We start from the raw sequence: 26,921 nt of genomic DNA on the forward strand, positions 1-26,921 counted from the left end.
ACCATTCTGGGAGGGACCTGTTTTCGATCGAGCACCGCGAGACGTTGGGCAGCGATGTAGCTAGATTATGGCGGAAGGAATTACGGTGTCTGAAATGTCCAGAAATCAAAGCAACGTCTGACCAGGTTTAATTTGTGTGCACTGTTAGTGGTCGCGGAAAAAGCCAGTGGGAGTCGGCAAGGTGGGGCGGGCCCATAACCCCTGCCTGAATAGCCTGGAAATCAAGTCGTCAAAAAATTAACTTTCGTGCTGTCATCATGTCTTTCTTCAATCAGTTGAAGAAGATATTTGGCATTACATCCTCGGACTATGACATTAAGAAGAAAAAACAGGCGAATGACAATATCAAAAGAGATCAAAATCCTCTAGAAAAGTGGGATATAGTAGGGGAACTTGGCGATGGGGCTTTTGGAAAAGTTTACAAGGTGGGTGCCAGCATTAGTCTAAAACTGTAACATGACTTCCGCTGTGTAAGTGTAATTAGCATGTACATGTTATTGTCAGTATGTGTCATTGGTTGACTAGGGATCTACTGATTTAGCTGGGTTTATTAGGCAGCTTTGGGATTCAGTGAGATGAAAAACGTTGTAAAGGACACCTGTCAAATACAATAATTTAAATTGTATATGGTTGGATGTTTCATTTGATCAAAAAAATGTTTTAGTGCTGATCTTTTACTTGTAACAATATATCCTGTAATTCTTTAAAATGAAAGATTCATGTTTATTCTCAAATGGGTACGTTATGAAAGTAAATATTTTTTGAAGATGCTTTGGACAAGCGTGGATTAATAGAAAAAGAAATAAATAGTATAGTTGTCAGTGAATAGAACACCTAGCAACAAATGCTTGGTATAAGTGTATAGTGAAGTAATCTCAGCCGCCAATCATTATTATAACTGCATATGGGATGAAAGTTCATGTAATAAAAAAGTTAAGGTGTTCAGTTGCTGCCTAACATTGTCTCACTTTTGATTATGATTTGGTGTGGTAAAAATGTCTATTATCATTCATGTCGAATGTTCACATACAAGTTTCATCGCAGTAAAAAACATGTACATCTTATATGAAGAGTTTGTGTAAATCAAGCGCAGTCAAATTCAAGTCTTAAATGTTATAGTTTAAACTTACTAGGATTTTAATTATGTATATAGTACTACAATACAAAAGCAGTGTTCAGGAAAGACTATACACATATTCCAGGATTTCCCAAGAATCATCACTTCCTGCATTTGACCATAAGAGGAAAACCATTATAAAGCATCTACATGTGAATGACAGCTGCTGGAAAAATGACCTTTTTCTCATAGGACATGTTTAAAAATAATAGATAGATAATGATGACTGTAACTTGTGAAAAGTCTTATTATTGGTTAACTACATCTGGGTGTGTCTAACTCTACAGGCCACTGAACTATCCAAGTTAGTTTAAGTCGGAGATGCATGTATTCACTTAGCTGTAAGTCAAAAAGCTCTTCCTTTTGACTGGTTGCAGACATTAAAGTCTGGCTTATAAGATTGAAATCATAAACCGTGTGGAATTCCAGTATATTTTTTGATTCGAGCTGATTGATTACATTTGACCCATTCAGTGTTAAGGATTTCTGCATTTTTTAGGGATTTCACAGCCATGACATTTTCATAATATGACCTAAATGATATGGAAAACACATAAATGCAATGAAATATACATGCATAGAAGTAAAGAAATGACACATAGTGCGAATGGTAATTGTCTGTGGTTTAACTGTTCATTAAATCAAAGACCCACATGTAACTTATGACTCTGTTTTCTTGTGTTAAACATCAGTGAGCAAAATAAGTACATGTGTTTATCAACAATCAATGAAATAAGTAAACATAGATGTATTTGTGAATTTGTGAATCCTTATGAATATTTCAATTACAACATATACTTGATGGTAGAGTGAGTTGAGGCAGGCTGGAAGATTTAGCGAGTATATCTGGAATATGTTAATGGAGTGTGTGCAGCTTTCTTGCATAGGCAGAGGCAAGCAGTATGCACTGTGGCTTAAATTTAAGATGTGGTAGTCAGTATGGATGAAACCGCTGTTCATTAACTGCTGGATATTAAGCCATGTTTGTGTATATGTGCACTAACATATTCTTACATGTATATATATGTATATACATACATTGTGGGTATACATGTATGTTGTGAACACAAAAATGACCCAAATAATGTCATGTCAGATGTGTGTCAGTATACCCTTATTTCATGGTTGGCTAAGTCCTTTATGTTGTTCTTTATTGCTGCTGTTTGTTTTGCTACAGCACAGTGATGGCTTTGCCACTTCACCCAGTTTAGGGGGATCTGTGATATTTTTGGCTTTCAAGTCTGTCTTTAATATTGTAAAATTCTGTTGACAATTAACTTTCTTCTATAAATATGTGAATAGTAATAATGGGCTAATAATGTTAACTTTATGAATTCCATTCTGTGATAAACTTATTTCAGTGTAAACTCTATTTCAGTATACATGTATGTTGATTGAGGAGCACTCAAAGCCAGGTTAAATGTAGCAAATGTACATGTATACACAAGTCTAATGTGCTATAAATGACTTCTTGTCATATTGTTCAGGTCAAAAAAGTAAACATGTTTGTAAATCTAGTTATATTTGATTGTAAATATATGATATTGCATTCAGGTTAATGAAATGGTTCCTTAACTGTGAACTTCAAAATTGTCTTTTACCCTGGAAAGAGTTTGGAAAATGGAAATGTCTTCTGATTTCTGCATACACATGCTGATTAAATTTTTGTCACATGAAAGCCTTAAAATGAGAATTGAATCATATGGTTGATCAGGATAGATGGACATGCATCAGAATAACTCTGGATAACACCCTGATTTGTAAGCATACATGTACTGTAGATGATCTGACCTGGAGAAAACGTATTAGTAGGAATATTTTGTGACGTACCAAGATCCAGTGATTATGTAATATGTGATGTAAGGGGAGATAATTCTGCTATTCTGACCACAAGCACATTTCACCTTCATTTCATAGTGTGATATGTGGGGTTGTTTGTGCTAGTCATTATGTAGTCACAATTGTTTTTACCACATCTACATAGCATCCTGGATTTGTGGCAGTTGTGGTACAGATTTGATATTAAGGAAACAGATTTAAAACACATTGTTTTCAAATAACATTATAAACTCATACATGTAAGCTTGTGAGCTGCCTGTCACAGTGGATGTTTTTAAAATATCAGCATACCGTAACTATGGTTTTGCTTTTCCATCTTTCATAGAATTGTATTTGCACAATGATATTGAAAATTCAGTATAAAATGTGACCACTTTTGTCTTGGTATGATTTATTTAGCTCAGGTATGTCCTGTACGGTTCTCTGTAGCTGTGATTTTGTATAGGGAGTGAGGTCTGGTTGTCCCATACCTTTACATGTTACACCCCAAATAAAATATGTAAGTAGATAAAATTTGTGCAGAATATACATATGTACAAACACATGGAGTATAAATTTGAAAATCCCTGAAATTTATTCATTTATTTGATTGGTGTTGTACATTGTACTCAAGAATATCTCACTTGTAGGATGACAGCCAGCATTATGGTGTGAGAAAAACCCTTGAAATGAACAGATATATGTACAAGTAATATGTAATACTTATTCAGAGGTGTACATGTACTTGTAGTTCTAACTGGTCCATTTTTTGTGGTTTCGTAGAACAGGCGGTGTTTTTAGCAGCAACTACATGAGGTCCCCAAGTGGCTTAGGTATTAAGTTCCTCCTCTGCATACCTGTACATGCTCTTGCATCCTAATGCATGGTTACATGTTGACTACATGGAGCTGTATATTCCCTTGTCTTCTTTTAAACCCTGCGTGTGTGTCTACATGTCTCACCTTCACTGAGCTTTGTGTCACAATGTTATTCTAGTTGCCATACATGTGTTCAGTTGGTAAGGCTATCATTTCATATCACTTCATGCTGCACTGCTGTCTCGTATAATTTCGCTGCTGGTTTGTCCACAGTGTGATTTCATGTAACTATTTCAAAGTAATACATGTTAAGGATGTTTAAGTACAGGTAGTTCAGGTAACTTATTCATTTTTCTTGTGGAATTGATATTTACTATAGGGCCTAATACCCTGATCAAAGAGATATAGAAGTCCTACATGTACTGTGCAGGAAAATTTTTTTTTAGAATCGTGTACATTACAGTAAAGAGTTATGAGCATGATAAAACATAAGTTTTCATGTAACTGAAAGTAGGGTTATCCTGGTCAGACTACACAGTGGTGTTGTAGTGTACCACACTGAACCAGGCTATGAGTGTATGTCTGTCTCATGTGTACAGTCATTTGTATACTGAGCCCAATGTCCTGAATTCACTGAAGGATTTATGTATGTAAGCAGCTTGTGATATGTGTCCAGCACAGCTAGGCCATGTAGACATGAGATAGGTATGAATATCTGTATGTCCACACCCATTGTTAAGGGGCTCTGCATACATAGCAGCTGAGAAAATACTCACACATTTTTACCAGCCCTCTGATAAGACAGACCTCTGGTGAATTTGTCAACTTTATTATCTGCCATTGAAAGGGGATAGTGAGATTTGAGAGGGCTACTTTTGTTTTGATGTCTTTTTATGACAGGGTGTGGAAAATGTGGCTATCATAAATACCCACAAAGACATTTTCACTTCTGGAGTCCCCATTTGTTGCGCATGTCACATGGTGTAACTTCAGATTCACATCAACTTGACGTGTGTGTGAGTGTTTTGTGTTCCTCACATTCTTTAAAGCACTGAAACCATACATTTTTGCCTGGCAATAATAGAAAATTGTGATGTCATCATGGGTTAAAAATAATGCCTGCCCATTTGTCAGCGTCAGGCAGTTTTGCTCGCCGACAGGTCACAAAAAAATTCATCTGTCGTAGCGACAGGTAGGCTCAATAAGTTCGCATTCATGTTTAAGTCAATATCCATGCATGTCTATGTTTGTTAAGTCTGTATATTTACTTGGTGTTCCCATAGTCCAAATGTTATCGCAAAACTTTGTCATTTTCAGCCCAATTACGTCAACACTGTTAGGCCATCATTTAGTGAACTAGGGCGTCATCAACAAGCCAATTGTATGTGTGCTTTAAATTCAGAGACTAAACCTACCTTCAACGTTGAAGAACACACTTCGGTCATCATAGCAAGGGCTAAATTAGGCCTGCAAGAAGCCAAGCTTTTCCTAACACTTTTTCGCAAAAGTTCATAGGTATGACAGAACGAACAGCATCAACAAGTGCCAGTTAACCTGAACTAGAGGACAGTCAGCACAAAGCAGTAAATCAATCAAAAATTGAAGTGTCACGCACGACTCATTAGTCTCTCACCATTGCAGTCGGTGCGAGTTGCTGACTACCATAATATGAATGAAATCTTTTTGAGTACAGCGTGAAATATCAGCCAGATAAATAAATAATAAAATGAGAGAGAAGTATGCGTGGCGTCGCAGGTGTAAAGGGGAGCAACTCAAGACACACATATAGATTTGAACGTACACAGGTGGGATGCTTTTCCTCCATTGTTTCCTTTAATTGAGAAGTGCACCCGTACACAAATACAGACTGAATTCCTGTAAGTTAGTTTGGTGTTGACGTGCCAAATTCCTGGTCCTGACAGAATATTGAATGAAAAGGAAAATGCTACTGAAGCCATATATTCTTATCACACGGTAGACTCGTATGGCTCTGCCAACATGGCAGTGTTGACGGAAAATGTTTTTGCCAAGCTGAAACGACGTTTGGAAAAAGTGACAATGGCGATCGTTAGCTCTAGCCAAGAGCATACTTTCCAAAAGCTGGACTGATACCTGTAGGTGACAGGTACACAGAAGTCTATCTGTCTCTGTGACAGGTGATTTTTAAGGAACATTTCTACCCCTGCGTCAAGGATTGTGGCTGGGTTGTATGGGCTTTCATCTCAGAACATTCAGTTTCTCTTCATGCCTCGGTGATGAACCGTCTACAGTATGCATCTGGTAATATGAAACGTATGACACTCATAAACATGTACATGATTCCAGGCCCACTGGTTTGTAATGTTTTTGTGATTTGATGTTTTCTTAGAAGTAGATCTGATTGAAACTTGATTGCAAACACAGCCATCCCACATTATAATGTTACTTACAGCAGGCTATATGTGATTCCATAGACCTAAGGCTGATAAAGGTGTTTACAGTGATTAGACCCCAGCAAGCTCACACACTGCTTATTGGGCAATAAAGGCGGTCATAGTTATGAAGGAACTGTAATTTTCATGCAGCTTATGCTGTAAAAACTTGTACGTGTACTGAAAAATGAGATTATTGGCTGGATGTGTTTCCAATAGCATTTTGTCCCAGACTTTTTTGTGTAACTGTTCATTATACAGTAAATTTTTTTAGACTTGTATGAAAGCCTTACATGTGGGATTGTTTTTAGAAAATGGTGTTCATTTCATGTAATTTCCCCGTGGGAAGACAGTGGCATGGTGTGTGCGCATCATGTGGTTTTCACACTTCCTTGATCTGAAACCGTAATTCAGATGGAAATAATAATTATTTCAGCAAAGATCTCCCTTTTTGCAGGCTAGTTTTGATGCTATTTTTGCACCTAAATTGTTTGCGTTGGAAGTTTTACAAAGTTTCACGTACCAGTCAGTTGTGCTCTTCAAGTACTGTATATGCATATGCCAAAATGCACAACAGTCGAATAGGCAAATGGTATTCACGAATAGAATTGTAGATTTAATGCGTGGTTGATGTCTTCATGTATAAAAAATTCAATACATATCATTGAAGCTAGCCAAATGCCTTGCTGTAAGAACAAGCACCATTAGTACATGTATGTACCTCTGTGTAGTGGGAAAAGGTTCAATGCCCGCCATACAGAATCCTTCTTCGCTTTGAGAATGGCACTTCAGTCAGAGAGCAATTCATCAAATTTGATTGTGTGTACATCTAAATATGATCTCTTTGATTCGAGACATTGTGAACATGAAATTTTCAATCAAAGAAATGCCTACATGTAATATATGTACCAATGCCTTGACTGGAATGATGAAGTAGTTGACTATTAGTTTGCATGAGCCTTCTATTTTATCACCTTTTCATAAATCATCATTATAAATAAATCTGTTAGACATTTCAGTGGCAGACTTCATTCCAATCTTTGGTTCTTATTCATCAAAGGTGTTAATTGCTTTCAGCTTGTCAACATGCATATTTTTGACTATACATGTAATATAAAGTGGTTAAGTTAGAAATACTTTAGTTATGCCTCCATGTATACCTTTGGGTCCTTCATTCCTAGAGATTTTATTGTACATGTATCTAAATCCTGCTCCTTAGACGAGTACAATTTCTTACCTAGCCTAGATAAACAGTATACAGGATAAGAATGTCAGTGCCCTAACCTAGTTAGTCACACAAGTTGCATGATGTGGTAAGCAACAAGGAAGTGGTGTCAGACTAGAAAAACACTGGCCTCAGAACTGTCACCTGAGCTCTGACTACCATTCTAATTTCTCTCATTCCTATGTATGTAAGTGTAGTAGCTCTGACTGTGATGGTTGTGTGTTAAATGTACATGTAAAAACCTACATTTTATATGTCAACTACATGTACTGTATTTTATATGAAAACTACTGTATTTTTTTATGTAAACTGCTGTATTCAGTTTTAGTGCATAGCCTAACCGAGACTACAAAGATGCTTATAACTAAGATATTAGGCTAAATATACTCACTGAACAATACAGTACGTGAAAATACAAAGCCAACTTGGATGTAGTTTTATACGGTTACTATGAACAGTAAATCGCTTTTTCTTTGGTCTAATTGTCATTACATACATGTAATGACAGTTACATGTGCATAAGATATATGTATATGTGTTTTCTTTGTTAAATTGAATTTTCTGCACCCCATATTGTACATGTAGATATGATTGTAATTTTGAAAGCCTTTTGCATGTGTCATAACCTTTCATATGCAGTACATATTTGGCATTGATCAGATTTATGTGAGGGATCATTTCCTGTGCATGTGATCTGCTCATGGGGATTGAACATGCTAGCATGCTAATGAGAAGTGACATTGTTAGGATGTGGATTAGTGTATTGACATAAAGCACTGAGTCTGTGGCCGCTTTGTACATACCTGTTACAAGTGTTAAATCATTCATTTCTAATTTAAGCAAGCCTACATCTGTAATCCAGACTGAAATCCGAAAACCATGGAATATGATTTTGTAGCATTAGACATTAGAAAGTGCCATGAATATGGATTTAAGGAGTTTTGCAGAAGTAATTAGCAATTACATGAGTGTGTGCTTTTTTGTTTGTTTTTAATACAGTGTTGGGAAAATAGTCCCATCAGTATTTCAGTGAAGAACTGTCCGTACAACCAAATTCTGTGCAGGGCCACCTCAAAGAGAGGTTACCACTAAAAATCTGTAAAATTGAGCCCTTCATGTACCTGTGTGTTTTAAATCACAACACTCTGATTTCTTTTGATGCAGTTGAATTTTTGTATGTGGTAGACATACCCAGTGTACGCAGAGCTCGCAAAGAAGTGCTCACAGACATGTTACTTAGCACATGTATATTGTATGTGTGCATGTATATGCTATGTGAATGAACTGCCAAAACTTAAGTCAAGTGTCTGTGAAAGGAGTATGTGATGATACATGCGTCTTGTGGATATGGGTATGATTGGAGGCCTATGACTGGTCTGACCCAAGTCACATCATGCATGTATGACATTACATGTTGATATAAATTTACACTGTGTATGAACAATGTGATGTGATATGATTTAAAAGTGGACACACATAAGTAGAACTGGATCAAGTCAAATATATGCTGTCAACTGTAACCTGAGAGGGCACTCAAATAACCACCTTATTACACATTTATTGAAGTATATTGAGGTATATAGGGTTGTGATAAGCATATGGAAAATGAAATCCAGAAAATATGTGCTATGTTGAGTGGATTAACTTAACTGAACTAACTTATGTTGACATATACTATAGACCATATCCTATCATTACACTTAACACTCTCCATGGCTGCAGGGAGATATCCCATGTTGTTACATGGGTGTTCTTGAAGTGTATTGTTTAGACTATAAGGATGTAGTACACATTTCAATAGCTGGTTTCAAAACAGTTTTCAAAACAAAATATACAGAAGTGTACATCTGCAAAAGTTTATAATTCTAGTGAATATCATTAATAATTAGAATGCATCAGTCATCTGTCATGCATCAATTTCCCTTCAAAATTATTTTTTCCACATTTCTGTCAATATTGACAGGGTTTTGAAATGTGAAGAAGTAGGTGTAGCATAAGCTGGACTAGCCATGTACATGTGTACCTATACCTGTACAGGTATGCATCTACTTATAAGGGTACTGTGTACATGTGCATTACACCACCTGTAGTCGTCCATAAACTCCAGCTTCAAGTTAATATTAATTGACATTAGATACACTCCTGCCAATTAACCCTAATTGACCCCAGACTTGATGAATGTCATCCTGATCTGATTATGTCCTGGCTATGCTGATTCTACTGTGGACCTAAGACCTGCAGTCTGACAATTTTTACCTCTTGCCTATATGCACATTGTTCATTTATATGATGTCAAACCATAATATGGAACCATGCAGGGGGTGACGGCTACAGGGTTGAGTAAATAAGGGTGCTCATAAGTTAAGCTACATAGCTAAACAGACATGAAAGTTCATCCCTTACTTGGAGACAAGTATAAAGTACTGGTATATGTTTGTTTGTTTGTTCTGAATGCATACAGTGCACATGTTCACTCTCAGTTAGTGAAGTGAGGTAATACTCAGCTTGAAATATTTACATACATGTATTATGACCTTGTTCATGAAGGTGATCTCCCAAGGACTAAATTATTACCTGTAGCTGTAAGACTCAGAATGTGCCTGTACTTCTGCACGTGTATTCAGGTTTCAAGTGTTAAAAGTACTCAGTTTACAGTCACATATTCTTGTAAGACTCATTTTTTCTTTCTTTTTACTTCAGATAGTGAATTAGATTTTTTGTTTGCACTTCTGTAACCTCATTACCTGGTGAAGACAATGCTGAATAAGCAGTTATGTATGGGACTGTGCGTGAATGTCATGTATCTTCTGATTGATTTTGTTTGATGTTTGCCCTCTATGTACAGGCATAATTTCCCTCCAAACAGAACCCATATATTTTCAGCACATATCTGTTTCTGAAACTTCTGTTGTGCGCATTGATTATGACAGTGATGACATCTCAGTAAGTTGATATTTTTAGAAGAGAGTGTAAAATCTGAGTAGTGCAAACAGAAGCATCTGCTGTACATGGATACATGTACCTATTGTAGTTCTTGTATACATTGCGTGTTGTTAATTTACTAGGCTTTGTTTGTGTCCATAAGGACAAATTATTACATGGGCTGTAAGCCTGTAGGGGTGATACAACAAGATACTGTTGCCACTACATGCCTTAAACAAAACATGTACCATGCTCAACAGAGTGGTAATATTTTAAATGCCAAGTTTGAATCCTTTTTAGATGTATTTAATGTTCACAGACAGGTATTTCTGCCTGGAGCTGGTTATTATTAATGTCTGGGGCCCCACAGGCAATTGCTGACCTAAATCTTATGTTATATGACCCTCTGGAGGTTTGATGTCAGAGATCCGGCAGTTACATGTAATTAGATATAAATAACCACAGAAGTTGTCATATTGTGTTAAAGTCAGAGAAGACACCTGTATGAGTTATTAAATACATACATGTGATTATATTTAAATTATGGTTGCACTCAAAAACTTGAAAGTCTGAGTTTAATTATTGCCCAGAGCTTTGAAAATCAAGTTATCATGTGAGAAGACTTCTTGTTGGGTTGTGCCCAATTCATACTTGCATGTACAGAAAGTTTATATAGCATGTAACCAGTGCTGCACATGTGTTGACATGCATATGTACTCGGTGGGAATGATTTTGATATGAACAGCCTCTAATGTCATGGAAAGTGAACATGTACAGCCTTGTTATTCTTTTTCATTAAACCTGTGGAGGTGTTTAGTTCTTCTCTGGTCAAGAGTTTCATGTAAAGCATATTTAAGAAAGTCACAATTCTGGAAGCCAGGATACGTCCAATACCTGTGACTACACCTGGCAGATTCCTGTGTCTGTTATGACATATCAGGAGGGGAAGTAGCTTTGAGCATCATGTCATCTGAAGATAACATATGCGTCACATCAAGGACCGAACAATGGGTTTAGTATAGCCTGGCCCGAGCCCTAATCAACCTGTTTTATTTGAAATGGAATACAAACCTGTTATATGTACATACTGTTTACAGACATGCACATGTAGTGTAAAATGAATGCAAACAGTGCGTTAAAAGGAAGATCCACTCAAAAACATTGTATGAAATGTGTTCAAGATACATCGATTTACCCATTCGTAATGAAAAATAAAACAAAACTGTTTAGTATTTGCATAGAAACTAAGAGTTTTTCGAAAGGCATTTCCTGACAATTTCTTAATGCTTCTAATCTTTGAAGTCGCTAAAAGTATGCTAAGAAACCATCAGTTGGTCTTTGACGTAGGAAATAAAGTGTGTAATCCTTATTTTTGAAGTCACTGCCCATCTCCATACTTGTAAAAGAATTGTCTGTCGAAAAAGGAGAAAAAAAATCAGGAGAAAAAATGTGTTTCTCAAGAAATATCTTTTATCAATTATTTAAACTGTTTAAGAATTTATTATTTATGTGAGGAAGAGAATTGTAAACCTGCTGTGTAAATCACTGAGTGTTACCAGGTTTATACAGTACAACTATGTCCACACATAGTCTGGCCCAGCAGCAGCCAGATGGTATAACAGTAGAATAGATGCATGTTCCATGATAAAACTGTGAGGCAGAAGTTGGGTGTCAGCCACATTTGTACAGCTGAGGCATCTGAACTGTTCCATAGATAAATAGGAGAACAGGAAATCAGGTTAGGGTGTTCACCAGGCTAAACCAGTGAAATATCCCAAGTTTAGGTCAGACTCTACATTGTGAGTTCTGTACATGTCCCCACGTCAGCATTTGTGTTGATACTGTACACCATACACACAGCATTTCATTCATTGTTAATGTGCACAGACCTGTGAAGACTCCATCCCTGTGTCGCTCTTGACATTTCATTTGCAGTTACTAAAATGACTTAAGAAGTGGGGAGTAACTCCGAAGTAGGTCATTAATGTAAATTAAGCTAAACGTAGATGTATGTGGAAATTTTAAAGTTGTACTGGGTGGTATTTTTGTGGTTAAACACACATGTATGTTTGTGAAATGGTATAAAATAACTATCAGTCATCACTCTAATAGGTCATAGTTACATCTATATGCTCACCAGTATGTCATCATAATACATGAAAATCTGAATTTTTATATTTGTATTTTGTTTGTTCACCAGATAAAAATAATACATATAAATTAATATAGTATTTACTATGAATCAAACAAGAATATAGTATAAATGATCACAAGAAATTTTGGCGGGAGTAAAGCCCCAAGGGACTTGCTCTGCCCCAAAACAAGAACATAAAGCGATTTGAAAATGAAGAAAACAGTGACAGTGATGTTGAAAAGTAACAATAAACTGAGTTTATGATAAAAATGATGTGACCATCAGTTATCCAGTTGTTAGGTAGTTTGAAAAGTGTGATTTTATTTTGGATTTAAATACGGGGACTGAAACAATAGATTTTGGTTGATCGGGTAACTTGTTGCACTTTCTAGGACCAGAGACTTTCAGAGAATAATCACATCTAAAGAAAGGCTTAACGAAATTCAGGAGACTGGCTCTTTTTCGATAATAATGCACTCTGGATTGTCTCATGAAATATCTACAAAAGCTTTTGGGAATCAATTCTTTTTGTTGGGAAACATTGTATGTGAACAGTAGTACAGAATATTAATTCAAGAGATTTACTGGCAAAAGTTTGAACTTAAAAAAGAAAGGTTGAGTACGTTCAAGACTATTTGATAATGTGATGATGCGTATAGCTTGTTTTTGTAAGTTAGCCAGTGGTTGCAGTAGTACATTATGATGTATTTGTGAGTGTGTTACTGATATTGTGCAAACATGTGGCTCTCGGTCAAATGCTTAGATACTTAATTAACGCATAAATTTATGTGTATGTTGCATATAAATGTAATGTAAATCTTCAACCGTTTCAACCTGCCTGTAAAGCATTTTTTTCAGTGGAACTAATGCATACAGTTATTATGGAAATGATGTTTTTGTGCCACTAGAGATGCAAGTTTCATAAAACTCTGCAAATTATTTGTCTATACTCAATAGTTGCCTCAGAATGTTTCAAAATGTTGGTCGCAGAGGTGGTTGAAAAAGGTTGATGAGTTAGGGTATAAATGTGGACACTGATTGTCGGTAATGAAATTATATTATTATGAACTGTATTTTCATATTTCTGAATGATACTTGGCATTTGTAACAGGGTTTTTTATATGTACTATGTCACCTCCTATAATCAATCTGTGGTTTTTATAAAGGATTGAGCAACCTGCCGATGGTCGTGGGTTTTCCCCGTGCTCTGCCTGGTTTCCTCCCATCATAATGCTGGCCGCTGTCGTATAAGTGAAATATTCTTGAGTACGGTACCAATCCAGTAAATAAACTAAATTATAAAGGATTGATTCTCAGTCTGAATGATTGTAAACGAGTCAGTGAGTAAATCTGTTTTGTGTTTATATTTTCAGGCTGAGCGTAAGGACAACATGCTGTGTGCGGCCCTTAAGGAGGTGGAGATCAAGGGCGAGGAAGAACTGGAGGACTTCACTGTGGAGATTGACATCCTCTCTGCCTGCGCTCATCAAAATGTTGTGGGCTTGTATGAGGCCTTCTTCTTTGATAGTAAACTTTATGTAAGTTATTTTATCCATGTACTCATGAAAGATCCCTAGCTAAATATCAAGAGTGGGAGGGTACTTTCCTCCAAAAAGAGGGGTTGGGGGGTAATTTTCACTGCCTATTAATTAATGTGCCAGAAGGGATGGGGAGCACATTTTAGGGGTAGGATGAAGCACCATTCTGAAAATGCTTAGCTAGTGATTTCAAGTGATTATGATTTAAGATATTAAACTTTTAGTATGATGTTCATGTAGATCTTTGTCTCCAGAAGGCTGTCAGTCGTGTTATTACAATATGATAATGGGAATTGACATTAGGACTGTAGCAGGAAGAGATTCATAATCAAGGATTTGCCAAAACTGGAGTTGGGGTTTTGATGCTTGTTTGTATGTAACCCTGACTAACACAAGCAAGCTGTTCAACTCTAGTAAGATATATCTAAACCATGAATTCAGTGCTATATTTCATGAAGAGATTCCTTCCAGATGTTTATCGAGTTCTGCGGGGGAGGTGCCCTGGACAGCATCATGGTGGACTTAGAGAAACCCCTGACTGAAGAGCAGATAAGATTTGTTACTCATGAAATGGTGAAGGGCCTTGACCACTTACACAAGCACAGAGTCATCCACAGGGATCTCAAGGCTGGCAATGTACTGGTCACAATGGAAGGAGATGTCAAACTGGGTAAGGCCTTCAGTGATAAGCACCAGTGGTTCGAAAAGAAGCTGTTCCAACATGACTAATGTTCTTCCTTGCCTCCCTCACCTCTCCTTTCTTATGTTGCATGTACATTTCCACTCATTTTTCTTAGATGAGTGTTTGTTTTTTCATTCATCTGAAAGTAGACTCGCTAAAATGCATTCCTGAAATCCAGCTACTGAGGCCTTTTACTAAGTAGCCTAGACACATACACCCAGAGCCCAGTTTCCTAAGCCCATAAGACTGACGACAGTTATGTATGTACAAGTACACTCTATCTGTGAAATATTCTTCGAATACAGTGTCAATGTTTACTTCAGTTGGGTTCCTCCTTTGGTGAGTCGCTTGACTCGTAGCAGCTGCAAGGCCTCAGGGATCTGGGGAACACGTTAGAATCCATCTTTCGTTGCTGCATCCACAGCTTTAAATCCAGAGTTACCTGGTATCAAACAACAAAAGTTACTTTAGCCACAAATGTTAGCTAGTACCATTGACATTTAAGTGACTTGAGTATGGCATTATCACTAATCAAATAAATCAATCCCCTTCAACCATGAAAGGTACCTTACCATTTTTGATAGTGGTAGTATGTGATCTCATCATGTTGGTGTTGATGGGATATTTGAATTGATAGTGGAGTTTATTACCTCACCTTCACCATTGCCCTCTTTCAGTTTAAAGATACACATTTGTCAAATGATAAAACTCTCATGTTACTAACTTTTAACTTTGTTACAGCTGATTTTGGAGTGTCTGCCAAAAATGTGAAGACAACACAGAGACGAGATACCTTTATTGGAACACCTTATTGGTAAGACTGATGCAGATGATGACAAGTACTGAAAATTAGTTTTTTTTTAATGAGTAATATGGCCATATTAGATGTAACAGGCCTTAGAGCTAGAGTGCCACAATTTCTAAATTTCTCTTGATTAATTGGGTTTCTGATATTGAAGGATGGATTGTTGTTGGGGTATAAGACTGCAATGATGTGTGCCTTTAATGCTGAATTATTCTTTATAGCAACAGATATTTCACATGTACTATTTAAGTGTACATACGAAAGTATCTACTGTTTCAGGGAAGCAGATAAAGGATTTTTAATTGCAATTTACAATTTTAGGACACTAATTTTTTTGAAATCCTCTGAAACTGTTTTTTGACATGCTCTTTATCAACCTCAAAAGAACATACTGCTCTGTGCAAGGTTGATTAATATTATGATTCAGGGAAATGTACACTTTTGATAGTGAAACGTGTTACTACGCTGTGCATGATAGCGCTTGAAAGCATGTCTTCCATGCTGAACGTGCTGCTAACTACTGTTGACCTGTTGTATCTTTGAACTGGTGAATCTGTGAAGTTACAGTTTATATTTTGTCATGTTTCAGGATGGCTCCTGAAGTGATAATGTGTGAGACCTTAAAAGATGCGCCCTACGATTATAAAGCTGATATCTGGAGTTTAGGTGAGTAGTATTACACCTAAGTAAGAAACAGAGAAGAGGTTGAGGGGTTTCATAGCTGATCGCAGTATGACAGGCTGAGTACACTGTTGTCAGCCTGTGGTGTTAATATTGACCCAGTCTGCTCTTGAACAAAACAGTCTTAGGCAAAGTCGATTGTAACTGGTACCTTCTATCAACTTAGCCTGCGTTCACTTTGTTCAAGCAGCCCCAGATCCGTTGTCCTCGTTTTTACTTCATCTTGTCAGGGAAGAAACAGGCTTATTATCATCCTATCTATTTATTGTTAACCGCTCCTACCACCAGCACCACCACCACCCAACAGCACCACCACCACCCAACAGCACCACCACCACCCACACACATGCATGCACCCACCCTTTTTTCACCAAAGATTTTTTTTTCTGGGATTTATGCTGCTTCTTGTTTTGTCATTGAAAGACTTTAGCTATATTTGTGCTTTTTTCGTTAATGTCTTTCTATCCTAATGAAATGTAGAAAAAGTCCAAGGAAATAAATAGTTGTAAATAAATTATATCTGTGAGAAAGTTATCAAATGCTTTCATCTATTAGCCTTTAAATTTGTTGTGAATTTCAAAATTGTTTTATTTTTTTGAAGGTATAACGATGATAGAGTTTGCACAGATAGAACCACCAAACCATGACATGCATCCCATGAGAGTGTTGATCAAGATACAGAAGTCTGAACCTCCAACACTGGACCAGCCCTCCAAGTGGTAAGTGGTGAGAGTGAAAGAAAACCAAAAGTGGAGTGAGTTAAATGAGTATGATGACTCCTAAAGGGAGTATCTAAAATAACTTAAGTAAGTGATTGCTTGTTTTTGTAGATGTTTTTTTTCTCACTTAATTAAGTGCGATTAAATGTTGGTCCAAATTGGGTTTATGGATTAAATTGATAACTCAGATGCCAAGTGTGAAACTAAGGTTTTTCTACTTGCCTTTTCAACATTGGAATATTCCAATAAAAATTTCCTTCATAAAAACTCTGAGACTCTGAGGTGTCTTAAAAGCGTCCAACCATACAATGCATAGCTGTGTAGAAAGGTTAAAGAAATACTGTCAGGAGTTTCAATGAAAAATTGTCATCATGGGAACAAAATTGCCATTTTGTGTAACCGAGGTTTTTTGCCTGATTTGATAATAAAGTTAATTGTTCTTTCCCTTTTGAAGGTCGAAAGCATTCAATGACTTCATATCCACCTGTCTAGTTAAGGATCCAGAGAGGCGACCCACAGCTGAAGAACTGGCTGAGGTTTGTAATACTACACCTGTCATTACCATATTGGGGCAAACTTTTTGTAATACTACACCTGTCATTACCATTTTGGGGTAAGCTCTTTGTAATACTACATCTGTCATTACCATTTTAAGGAAAACTCTTTATAATACTACACCTGTCATAACCATTTTGGGGTAAACTCTTTGTAATACTACACCTGTCATTACCATTTTAGTGTAAACTCTTTATAATACTACACCTGTCATTACCATTTTGGGGTAAACTCTTTGTAATACTACACCTGTCATTACCATTTTAGTGTAAACTCTTTATAATACTACACCTGTCATTACCATTTTGGGGGTAAACTTTTTGTAATACTACACCTGTCGTTACCATTTTGGGATTAACTTTTTGGTGAGACTGTTTTGGTAAGCATACTTTGGTTTTCTTTTAATGTCGATGACAGCTTTACTATCTGTTGGTTATTGGTCCCAATTTCATTTCTTTATATGGAAAAGCCAAATTTTCTCTTTTGACTGAAAATCGATCCTTTTTTTGGGGAGTTAAAATAGAGCGAACAGTTTTGGAACAATTTTTATTTTCTGGCTAAATCCTGTTTTTGCAGCACAAGTTTATCAAAGGATTTGAGAACAGAAAGCCTCTACTAAACTTAATTTTGGAGGCTAAGGCAGAAGTAGTGGAAGATGTTCAGGATCTCTCTGAGGAAGAAGAACTACGCAAAATAAAGGTATCGGATAATGTATGTATACTGATTACAAGAGGTCCACACACAGGTATGATTTAGTTTTATGTCATTTCTGAAATTATTGTCCCTACTACATTGTAGTATGATGGAGAAAACATTGTGGTATGTAGATTTTGTTAGATTGTGCATGAGGGTGAGGTGAATCTTTGGTCGTCTCAAATGTCATTTATTAGAAAATAGCTAGCTTGAGGTCAAAAATCTAAAATATTTAGACCTTTTCAGAACCATATCTTCTCATTTATTTTGTCTAAGAAGTCTCAGAAATCTGTGAGTAAAACAGATTCTGCTCACTGGTGTTGGTTTCCACCAGTTAAGCCACAGCATTTTATTTAATGACGGATTTTTACTTTTTAACCTTGAATAGATATGTATCAATTTAACTGTTCTGCCGTTAAAAGAAGTTTGAAAAAAATTAAAAATTTTATTGGCTGTTAAATGATTGGTTAACATATATGAAGACATCCTCACCTCTTGGTCATGACAAAACCATTTTCCATGAATGATGTGCCCCCCCCCCCCACATGCACTGTGCAAATATGTGTTTACCTGCAGGTCATAAATGAAATATTGGAAGTATTTTATGATCATCTTCTCATATTTCAGGCTCAAATAGATGACTCCCAGTCTTTGGAGAGTCTCTCAGTGTCTGATTTATCTGAAACTGGAGTGGATGAATCAGAAGGAGAAAATGACAAGCTTTTGGAATTGGCCCCCAAGGTAAACTTAAATCTGGCACACTAAGAATTCTAATTATTCATATATGCTGTTAAAACAAGGTTGTGCCATTTTTTAGAAGTTATGTACTTTTAATTTACATATGTAATATTGGAATCAGAGCCTTCCCACAGAGTTACAGTTTTACATACATTTCATTCTGCTCCGAGTATTCCATGGTTGGAAGTCAAGCAAGGCTGTGTTAGTTATCAGAAAAGTTGTGATACAGGCATCCATTGTAGCAGTTTGGAATGTCTGTACTTAACTTACATGGAAGAAAGATACAGTTAAGTAGCCTGAATTAAAATATCATGACTTGTATTTTTTGAAAATAGTGTTAAATGTAAAATGTATTTTTTCATTTCTTTGTTATGTAATACAGAAACCAGTAGAGTTTGTAGAAGAGAGGGTTGAAGAAAAGTTTGAAGAGAAGGAAGAAAAAGAGAAGGAAGAAAAAGAGAAGGAAGAAAAAGAGCAGAGACCAGACTCTAAAACTGAAGAAGTCATGAAGAAGGAAGAGCAAGAGAAGTCACCGGATGAGGGTTTAGGTCCCAGCGGTAGCGAGAAGTCTGAACTGTCTGATGTAAGACATAGCCAGGTAGTTTGTCACCGTCAAACAAACTTTAAATGATATTCTCCTCTGTTTGTAAGGATCCCCTCCTCTCTCAGGTCATGAACTGACTGACAGGAAAAAAAAAATATCCCTGTGAGCGAAGTCTAAAATTTTGCTTCTAGTGAGCATGTGTAGCTTTGATTGCCACCTGGTTGGGTAACGGAAACACTTGTTGAAAGTGAGTTATCTCCCTTTTAAAGATAGTTGCAGAGTCATACATGGTGCTCTTTTTCTGGCTCATACTGTTTTGTTAGACTCAACAAAATGATGGTTGTTTAAATAAGGGGTTTATCCATTTAAGAGGCGTTCTCATGTGTGGGCGCAAATTACTGAGCAAATTGCAATGGTTAATGGCATGAGAGAGAAATCAATAACATTCCAGATTGACTGGAAATCTATCAGATTCATGGACCGTCTTTGTCATCACATGTGTTTGTCATCATACGTTGTATCATACTAGCCAGTTTTGCAAAAATTCCATACCATCATCAAAGAAAAGGGGTAGCAGTTCAAAACAGATAACTCACTTTGAGTCCATTGTCTTCAGATTTGTGCAGTGCACCTATTTTAGTGCGATGAAAACAGCAGGCTTTTCCTGTTGACTATATTTTGTTAATGCCATTAATTATTTGTGTTCGGAGCTTCAACAAGTTAAGTGATAAAAATGTGGGAAGTAAAATCGTGTGTGTATAGATTAGTAATTTGAAAATCTTCATTCAAACTTTTCAGGGAGAGAGTCCGTCCAAAACAGTGGAAAAGCCAGGGGACGAAAGTAAAGCTGAAGAGGAGCAAGGAGTAGAAACTGAAATCATTAATGACATTCTAGATGATGTAATCCAGTCCACAACTGTGCAGCCGTCAATACCAGGTGTGGTTTTGGATACGGTGCAAGGATTTGTGGAGGAAGGTCACAACAGGGATGTGGGGATGGAGAGAGGGGATCATAGAGACATCCACGTCCCTGTGTCAACTGTGATAGACAAAGTCGATGACACCCACCCAACGCCAGATGGCTCCAGGCCAGGGTCAGAAAACAAGGAGACAGCGCCTGAGGAAAAACCAGGTATAGAAGACGTTAGTCCTGTCACAAATATAGATGAACTGATAATAGATCAAGATGATGTTATTGACTTGGACGACACTGATTTGGACGTTGTGCCAAAGCGAGAAAAGAGCGAGGAAAAAACTCAGGAAGCTAAAGTGGAGCCAGCCAACAGGTTCGTTAACGGAAACGCTGTCCACATGCGAGAACATGAAGAAAACGAACCAGCACCTCCAATTCCACCACGCGTATCAATGATCGACAAACGTGATAGCAAAACAAACCTTGTAGACTTAGATGTGTCCAATCCAGACGATGATCTAGATCGTAAATCTGACGATGGTAGCTCAACGACGGCTGACAGCGTAGACAAGACTAAGATGCGTCCCCAGTCAGCAGGTGGCAGCAGATACATCCAGAAAACCAGAGGGGTGAGTAAGAATGTTTGATATACCACATTCAACTATAATAAGCTGAAGCCCTTACCCTTATGGAAAAGTGGTGATGCTAGTCTGACATCAGGAAGTTTTGACAGAGCTAGCATAGATGTTGAAACATACATGCATGTAGTTTCATTTTTGATATCAAATATTACATTTCACTGGCTTGAAATGTTGCATTGAACCTTAAGTTAATTAAACCCCAAGAGTTGAGTGCAGTGCTTGCTGTATTGAAGTTAAGACATTACATGTATGCAAATGTACATGTACTAGGCCTGTTATAAGGTGTGATGCAAGCTGTATCTTCGCAGTTTATTTAAGAGAATCAAAACACAAGAGCTGTGAAATATAACGAGGCATTCTAAATCACGAAAGTTCACACTCACAGACGTGCTGTATCCATGGTTACATTTAACTACACATAAGAATGCTGTAGTAAGTGCTGGTCCTTGGGGGTTAACCTATAGAGAATACTTATGCATACTTATATACATGCAGGTCCTTAGACCCCAAGCTACAAATCAGAAGGGGCAATGAGTTAAGAAGGGCTCTTCAGCAAGGGTTAGGGTGGCACTTTCCAGTGCCTATTTATTAACCTCATGTCTAATAAGAAATGGGCAGCGTGCCGCACGATTCTTGGAAAGCATACATCACATTCAAAGCTCAACTGTTCACTGCATGTTGCATCCCTCTGAAACAACGTGCAATTGTTGTCCATGGGCAATATTTTTGAATAAAGAAAAGGACCACATAGTCTAAGCCATAACGTTTTGTGCTAGAACAACATTCATAAGCTTGCAGTCAGTGGTGGGAAGGGTGAAAGAAAATGCACTGTTACCATATTTGGAATGACCATACTGCCTTGGCATGTACATTGATTGACAGAGCATTTTAGTCCCCAGAGACAAGTTTAGGACCATATTTTCCGAGGCCTGTCATGAGTTTATCACAGTGTGTAATGTCTTGGTGAGCTCTACTTCTATAACTGTGTGTTGTTTCTCAGGAGAACAAGAGTCAGTACAGGACGATTAAGAAGACTCGTCGCTTTGTGATTGATGGCGTAGTGGTAACAAGTACTACATCCAAAGTTGTGGCTGCGGGAGAGGGAAAATAGAGTGAAAGATGAGCATAATGTGAGGTAGGTGATACTTCTCTTTGTCATGTCCCACCTTTGCTGTATGAACTCATTTCATTAACAGCTCCTCTCTCATCTCTTTGGTTTCAAATGTGATGTCAAATGATAAGGGAATTCGTTGAGGAACACATGCTGCTGTAAGTTCTCTATTTGAACTCATGGAGATACGTTAAGTTCACAACATACAAAAGGCATGGCTATGACTGTGAATAGTTCTGAATGTTTGAGCAAAGTAATACAAACATTGCAGACATGCATAAGACGCGCATAAAGGCCTGAGGTAGATCAGAAATCTCATTTCTGTGAGACAAAAGTTTTGTTGATAATTTGCTTCTCTCCCACCAAGGATGTTCATGAGGAGGGGAGGTAATTTGTGCATCGTTTGATAAGCATTTTCTCATACATTGTAGTTGTCTCCCCTGATGAGCATAGGGTTTACATTCTAAATATACATCAGATTCTTACCCTTAATGATCAAGTACTGAGATACAGAGTATATTTCTGGAATAAAAGCATGTCCTGTATCTTGAAAAGGGGTTAAATCTGGTTTAGAATTAGAAATTTGTAATGTATTGTTGTGTACAGGTGTGCCTTATTATTTTAGCGTCAGCAGCAGTTTACATTTAAGTAGAGTGAATGTTATAATGTGGGAGTATTTTAGTATATGGAGTCTTTATAGCTGTCAGTCTACCAGTGAATGCTACTTCATTGCCGCTTGCCGTCACTGTGAGTTCAAGTCCAGCTCATGCTGGCTTCCTTTCCAGCTGCACGTGGGAAGGTCTGCCTGCAACAGCGTGAAACAACAATCAAATAAATAAATAAATCAGTGCCGCTTGCACATGATCTACAGATTTGACTAGTATAGTTTAGATTATAGCGACGAAGGCTGTAAGGTGTGATGAATGGCATGGATATGTAAGGTTTTGTTTCAAGAGCTGCATTTCTGGTCTTTATCAGATGTGTCTTTCTTCACCTCCAGTTTTTGTATGCTAAATCTCTTTGAGGTGATGGAGTGGGTTTATCCCACATCAGGGCGTTTAACCTCGAACCATCGATCAGTCCACCTCCTTTGAGAGTATTCTTCTGATAAGGACACCAAAGACGTCATTTGCCTCTGTGAAGCACACTTTTTCATTCCTGCCGTTATGCATGTATGTCAGGTCTGTAGCTCTAAGCTTCAATCAGCCGTTGAATAAGGTTCTTTAGGCAAGTAGAACAACCCCGCACCTTTCTTCATCAATCACACGTAATACCCTGGTGGGTTGGCACAGCTTGTGGTCCTGAGGTTCGGGTCTTGATGTAACCTATCTGTCAAGCTACTTGTGTAACATGGTGTACTTGTGTATGCTTAACCCATGTTTTCATCTTACATAGACATCTCAAATTTAAATTTCTTATAAATTAGATAAAAAAATTCCCGTTATACAAGTATTTTTTTAGCAATGTGTATACTCTAGAAGTTATCAGAAAATATACCTACATTTTGTATTTATTGTGTTTTGGTTCAGAGGACAATCTCAAAAATGGGGAGAGAAAGTGATTGAAGACTTTTGAGGTTTTTTAATTTTTTGACTTAATAGTTTTCATCAGTGGGCTACTAAGATAATTTATGTTTATATTATATATAAACCATGGAAATTAATAAGTAATCAATTTAACCAGTTAGCAGAAGTCTGAATGGGAATTTTTAATTTTACTGGCTGAAAGTTTTGGGTTAAAATATGTGTCCTGCGCGTATACATCTGCATTTTTAACCCATATCCGCCCAAGCCATTTTTAGTAAATAAAGCTGAATCTGCCCAGTCCTATAGAAAAATAACTATTGTTTTCTGCACAGTGAACAGAAAATGTAGATTCTACACATTTGGTTTGAAAGGAACTATGTCAAGTTATATACTGTTAGAAAGCCTAATAACTGTCCTACAACATGGAATGATTTATTACATAACATTTTTGCTGTTGCCATGGTTACCGTACCTGTGAAAACTAAGAATAGTGGGGGTAAATTTATCACAACAGTGGAGTTGTAGGTTTATCTGCACCCATAAAATCAGAAATAAAGCTATAAACTGATTTCTTTCCTGGATATTGTAGAGGTATTGGCGTAGTACACAGAGACAGACATCACAACTTACTTAGCTACAGTATAAGGTAACAGGTGAGAATTAATTACAGGTGTGTTGTTTTGAAATATAACGTCACTACACAAGTTAGAATATCCAGAAGTGTTACAGCTCCATTTCAATGTACAGTAACCATGTAACATGTCCATAAACACAATAAAATAAAATTACAGACTATCAATCACTCTGTCCAGGTAAATTGATTTATTTTGGGGATATTCTCATCAAATATCATGGCTCAAATCAATTTTTGCAAACATTGTATGACATGTAATTGGACACATTTGAAAATACCAAGATGTTATTCTATGCAGATGGGGCCACAGATCAAAGTAACTTTTGAACCCAGGATTTCATTCACACTCATGGATTGATGTATTGAGTGATCAATTATATTATTCTTTGATTAGTTTATCGGCTGTACCAGTATGCCAAGAGATCATGTAGATCTACATCGCCAATGTCAGTGTCACTGTCATTATCACTACCATCAGCAACATTACCATTGCTAGTAGTTGATCTAGGCCTAGGCCTACTGGTGTTGACATCTCCGTTGTCACCAAAACTATGTGGCACATAGACGTCTGACACATCAGAATCAAACTCAATTTCACTTCATCACTAAAGAGCTGCGATATATCTCCTCCACTGTTGATAGCTTGGGCAAGTCTCTCGTTTTTCCTTTGAATGCCACGAACAATGCCGAGGGGAATGTTGTCATCCGAAGAATCCGTGTCTTCTGCCATTTTTACACACAAAAATCACCTCCAACAGCGCGAGATGCTCAGTCCGCACAGGGTAAACACGTGTGTAAACAAAACCTGCCACGCCCCGCCTGCACTGTCCACTAATTTTACTGAACAATCGATGTAAATTTCTTCAAAATCGCAAAACACAAGACTGCAACTACAACGGAAGCCCACTGAAGCAGATCTGATGTCACATCAATGCTACGGGGATTCCCCAAGCCAAGAAAAGCGTGACCTAAATGATGATACGGAATACCCCGTATCTGGGCATATTTAGCTTTCAAAACACGTACGGCGTACGCCGTACTTGGGCGGATATGGGTTAATGTTATGATGAATAAACATAATTCCTATGGTTGACTGTTTTATCAGAGGGCTTCCCAACTTGGGCTGTTCAACCGTGCCGTAGATTGGCTTTGAATTTAGGCCAAAGATCACTTTTGTATGGTAAATGATGTAAATTTTGTCCAAGACTACTTGTCCATTACTGTTGCCTGATTCTGATAAATCTATTTATTGTTTTTTGAGGGTTGTAAATTGTTTTCAAATACCAAAGACAGAATTCTGTGACATTTATTTGCCTCTAAAAATGTTTTTTTTTTTGGGACAAAATTTTGAGTCATTTGCCATATTTCGTTTCCTCAATGAAAAATTTGTTGGCATTGCATAAACTGAGTCTACATGCCACATTTACTCTTTCCTCTCAGCTTAACATAATTTCCATACATGTATGTGGGAAAGTATAGCCATTAGGCTAAGTGTTATCCTGCTACTCAGGGCTCTTCTTCAACATTCCATGTACCTGACATGATGGTTGTCCCAGCTACATTGCCCGTGATAGTGTGCATGGATTTTTCTCTGCCCCCCTCATTAACCCTACTTCACAGCCCCTGAGCATCCAACCAGGCATAACTAACTGTCTCCAGACGGTATCCTGAAATCCGAAATAGGCCAAGAGTGCTTCATCCCAGCTGTTATGCCTAGAAATTTGACTTAATAACCAGTTTTTGGAGGCTGTTCAAGCCAGTGGATAGAGAAAATCAATGGTTGATTAGATGGTGTGATCAGCTCATGGCGTTGCAGTCGTTAAACGTGTCGTCTTGGGTGCACTTGAATTGATTACCAGTGGCAATGTACTAAAACGGAAGAAAATGGGATTAGCACAGTGTTTGGACGCCATTAGTTATCAGTTGGCTCAAGAGCTGGCCAGTTCTCTCTCTACCACTTTCTCTCCACCCCCTTTCCTCCCGGCAAACCTCACCCAAGTTCCCTGCCCTCCACCCCCTCCCCCCCCCCACCCCCACCCCCTCCCCCCCTCCCCCAACACTTCACCACCATACCCCTCCCCCCCTTTACCATGTGATCAGATCTCAGAATACTTTCGTGTTGTTTATGACATGTTGCATGTCGTGGGTAGTTTACACCCTTTCATTCCCTGTCCCATTGTGTTTCTTTAGCTCTATGTCTCCCCCTCCTTGATGCTCCTATTTCCTCCCCCTCCCCTGCCCTGGTCTGAAAGCTGGCGCATCACCACGACCTTTGCTTTCAGCAGACAGCTGATGCAGGAAGTCTCAAGCCTCCAGGCAATTTGTCAGAGACGTTTTCTAACTTCAGGCTATCACTATGACCTCATTTCTTTTTCTTGGCAAAAAAAACAAAAAAAAAACAAAGCCAAACAATGGACGTGTCAGTTGATTTAGCTTTAGTGTGCAACAAGTGAGTTCGAGGTGATCTTGATTTTCTTTTTCTGCAAGCTCTTCATGGTTCAGCCTTTTCAAGTGCCCCATCTCTGATATTCTGAAGCTTCATAAAGAATCAGGGACAAGTATGCGTGTCTTTAACAGTTTATTTGTATAAACTTGAGAGAGCCAAAGGTCAAGGTCAGATGGACCATAAACGAAGATCCATGAAGTATGTTAATTGGTAAACATAGAGTTTGGTGTTTGTTGAGAGACTGGAGCTT

General features: G+C 37.6%; 1 protein-coding gene across 3 annotated transcripts; it reads left to right on the forward strand.

Annotated features, from left to right (window-relative positions):
- LOC135468085 (STE20-like serine/threonine-protein kinase) lies at window positions 1-23,588 on the forward strand. 3 transcript variants are annotated; one of them, XM_064746136.1, is made up of 12 exons: window positions 1-425; window positions 13,819-13,983; window positions 14,455-14,653; window positions 15,407-15,479; window positions 16,060-16,136; window positions 16,753-16,870; window positions 17,325-17,406; window positions 18,002-18,136; window positions 18,746-18,859; window positions 19,239-19,439; window positions 20,199-20,942; window positions 21,955-23,588. In XM_064746136.1, the coding sequence occupies exons 1-12, from the start codon at window positions 258-260 to the stop codon at window positions 22,063-22,065; spliced, it is 2,187 nt and encodes a 728-aa protein (XP_064602206.1). In that variant the 5' UTR covers window positions 1-257; the 3' UTR covers window positions 22,066-23,588. The 3 variants fall into 3 exon arrangements, with proteins under 3 accessions (XP_064602206.1, XP_064602204.1, XP_064602205.1); XM_064746134.1 differs by having other exon boundaries at window positions 19,239-19,454; window positions 21,955-23,586; XM_064746135.1 differs by having other exon boundaries at window positions 18,002-18,124; window positions 19,239-19,454; window positions 21,955-23,585.
- Window positions 23,589-26,921: the final 3,333 nt, after the last annotated feature.

The sequence above is a fragment of the Liolophura sinensis genome, chromosome 6 (assembly GCF_032854445.1).
Source record: "Liolophura sinensis isolate JHLJ2023 chromosome 6, CUHK_Ljap_v2, whole genome shotgun sequence".
NCBI lineage: Eukaryota > Metazoa > Mollusca > Polyplacophora > Chitonida > Chitonidae > Liolophura > Liolophura sinensis.

Excerpts from the sequence above, each read along its gene's own strand:
- LOC135468085 (XM_064746134.1), top strand. The coding sequence starts at position 258 with ATGTCTTTCTTCAATCAGTTGAAGAAGATATTTGGCATTACATCCTCG. Across the intron at positions 19,455-20,198 it reads CTGATGTAAGACATAGCCAG|GGAGAGAGTCCGTCCAAAAC; the intron begins GTAGTTTGTCAC and ends CAAACTTTTCAG. Across the intron at positions 20,943-21,954 it reads ACATCCAGAAAACCAGAGGG|GAGAACAAGAGTCAGTACAG; the intron begins GTGAGTAAGAAT and ends GTTGTTTCTCAG.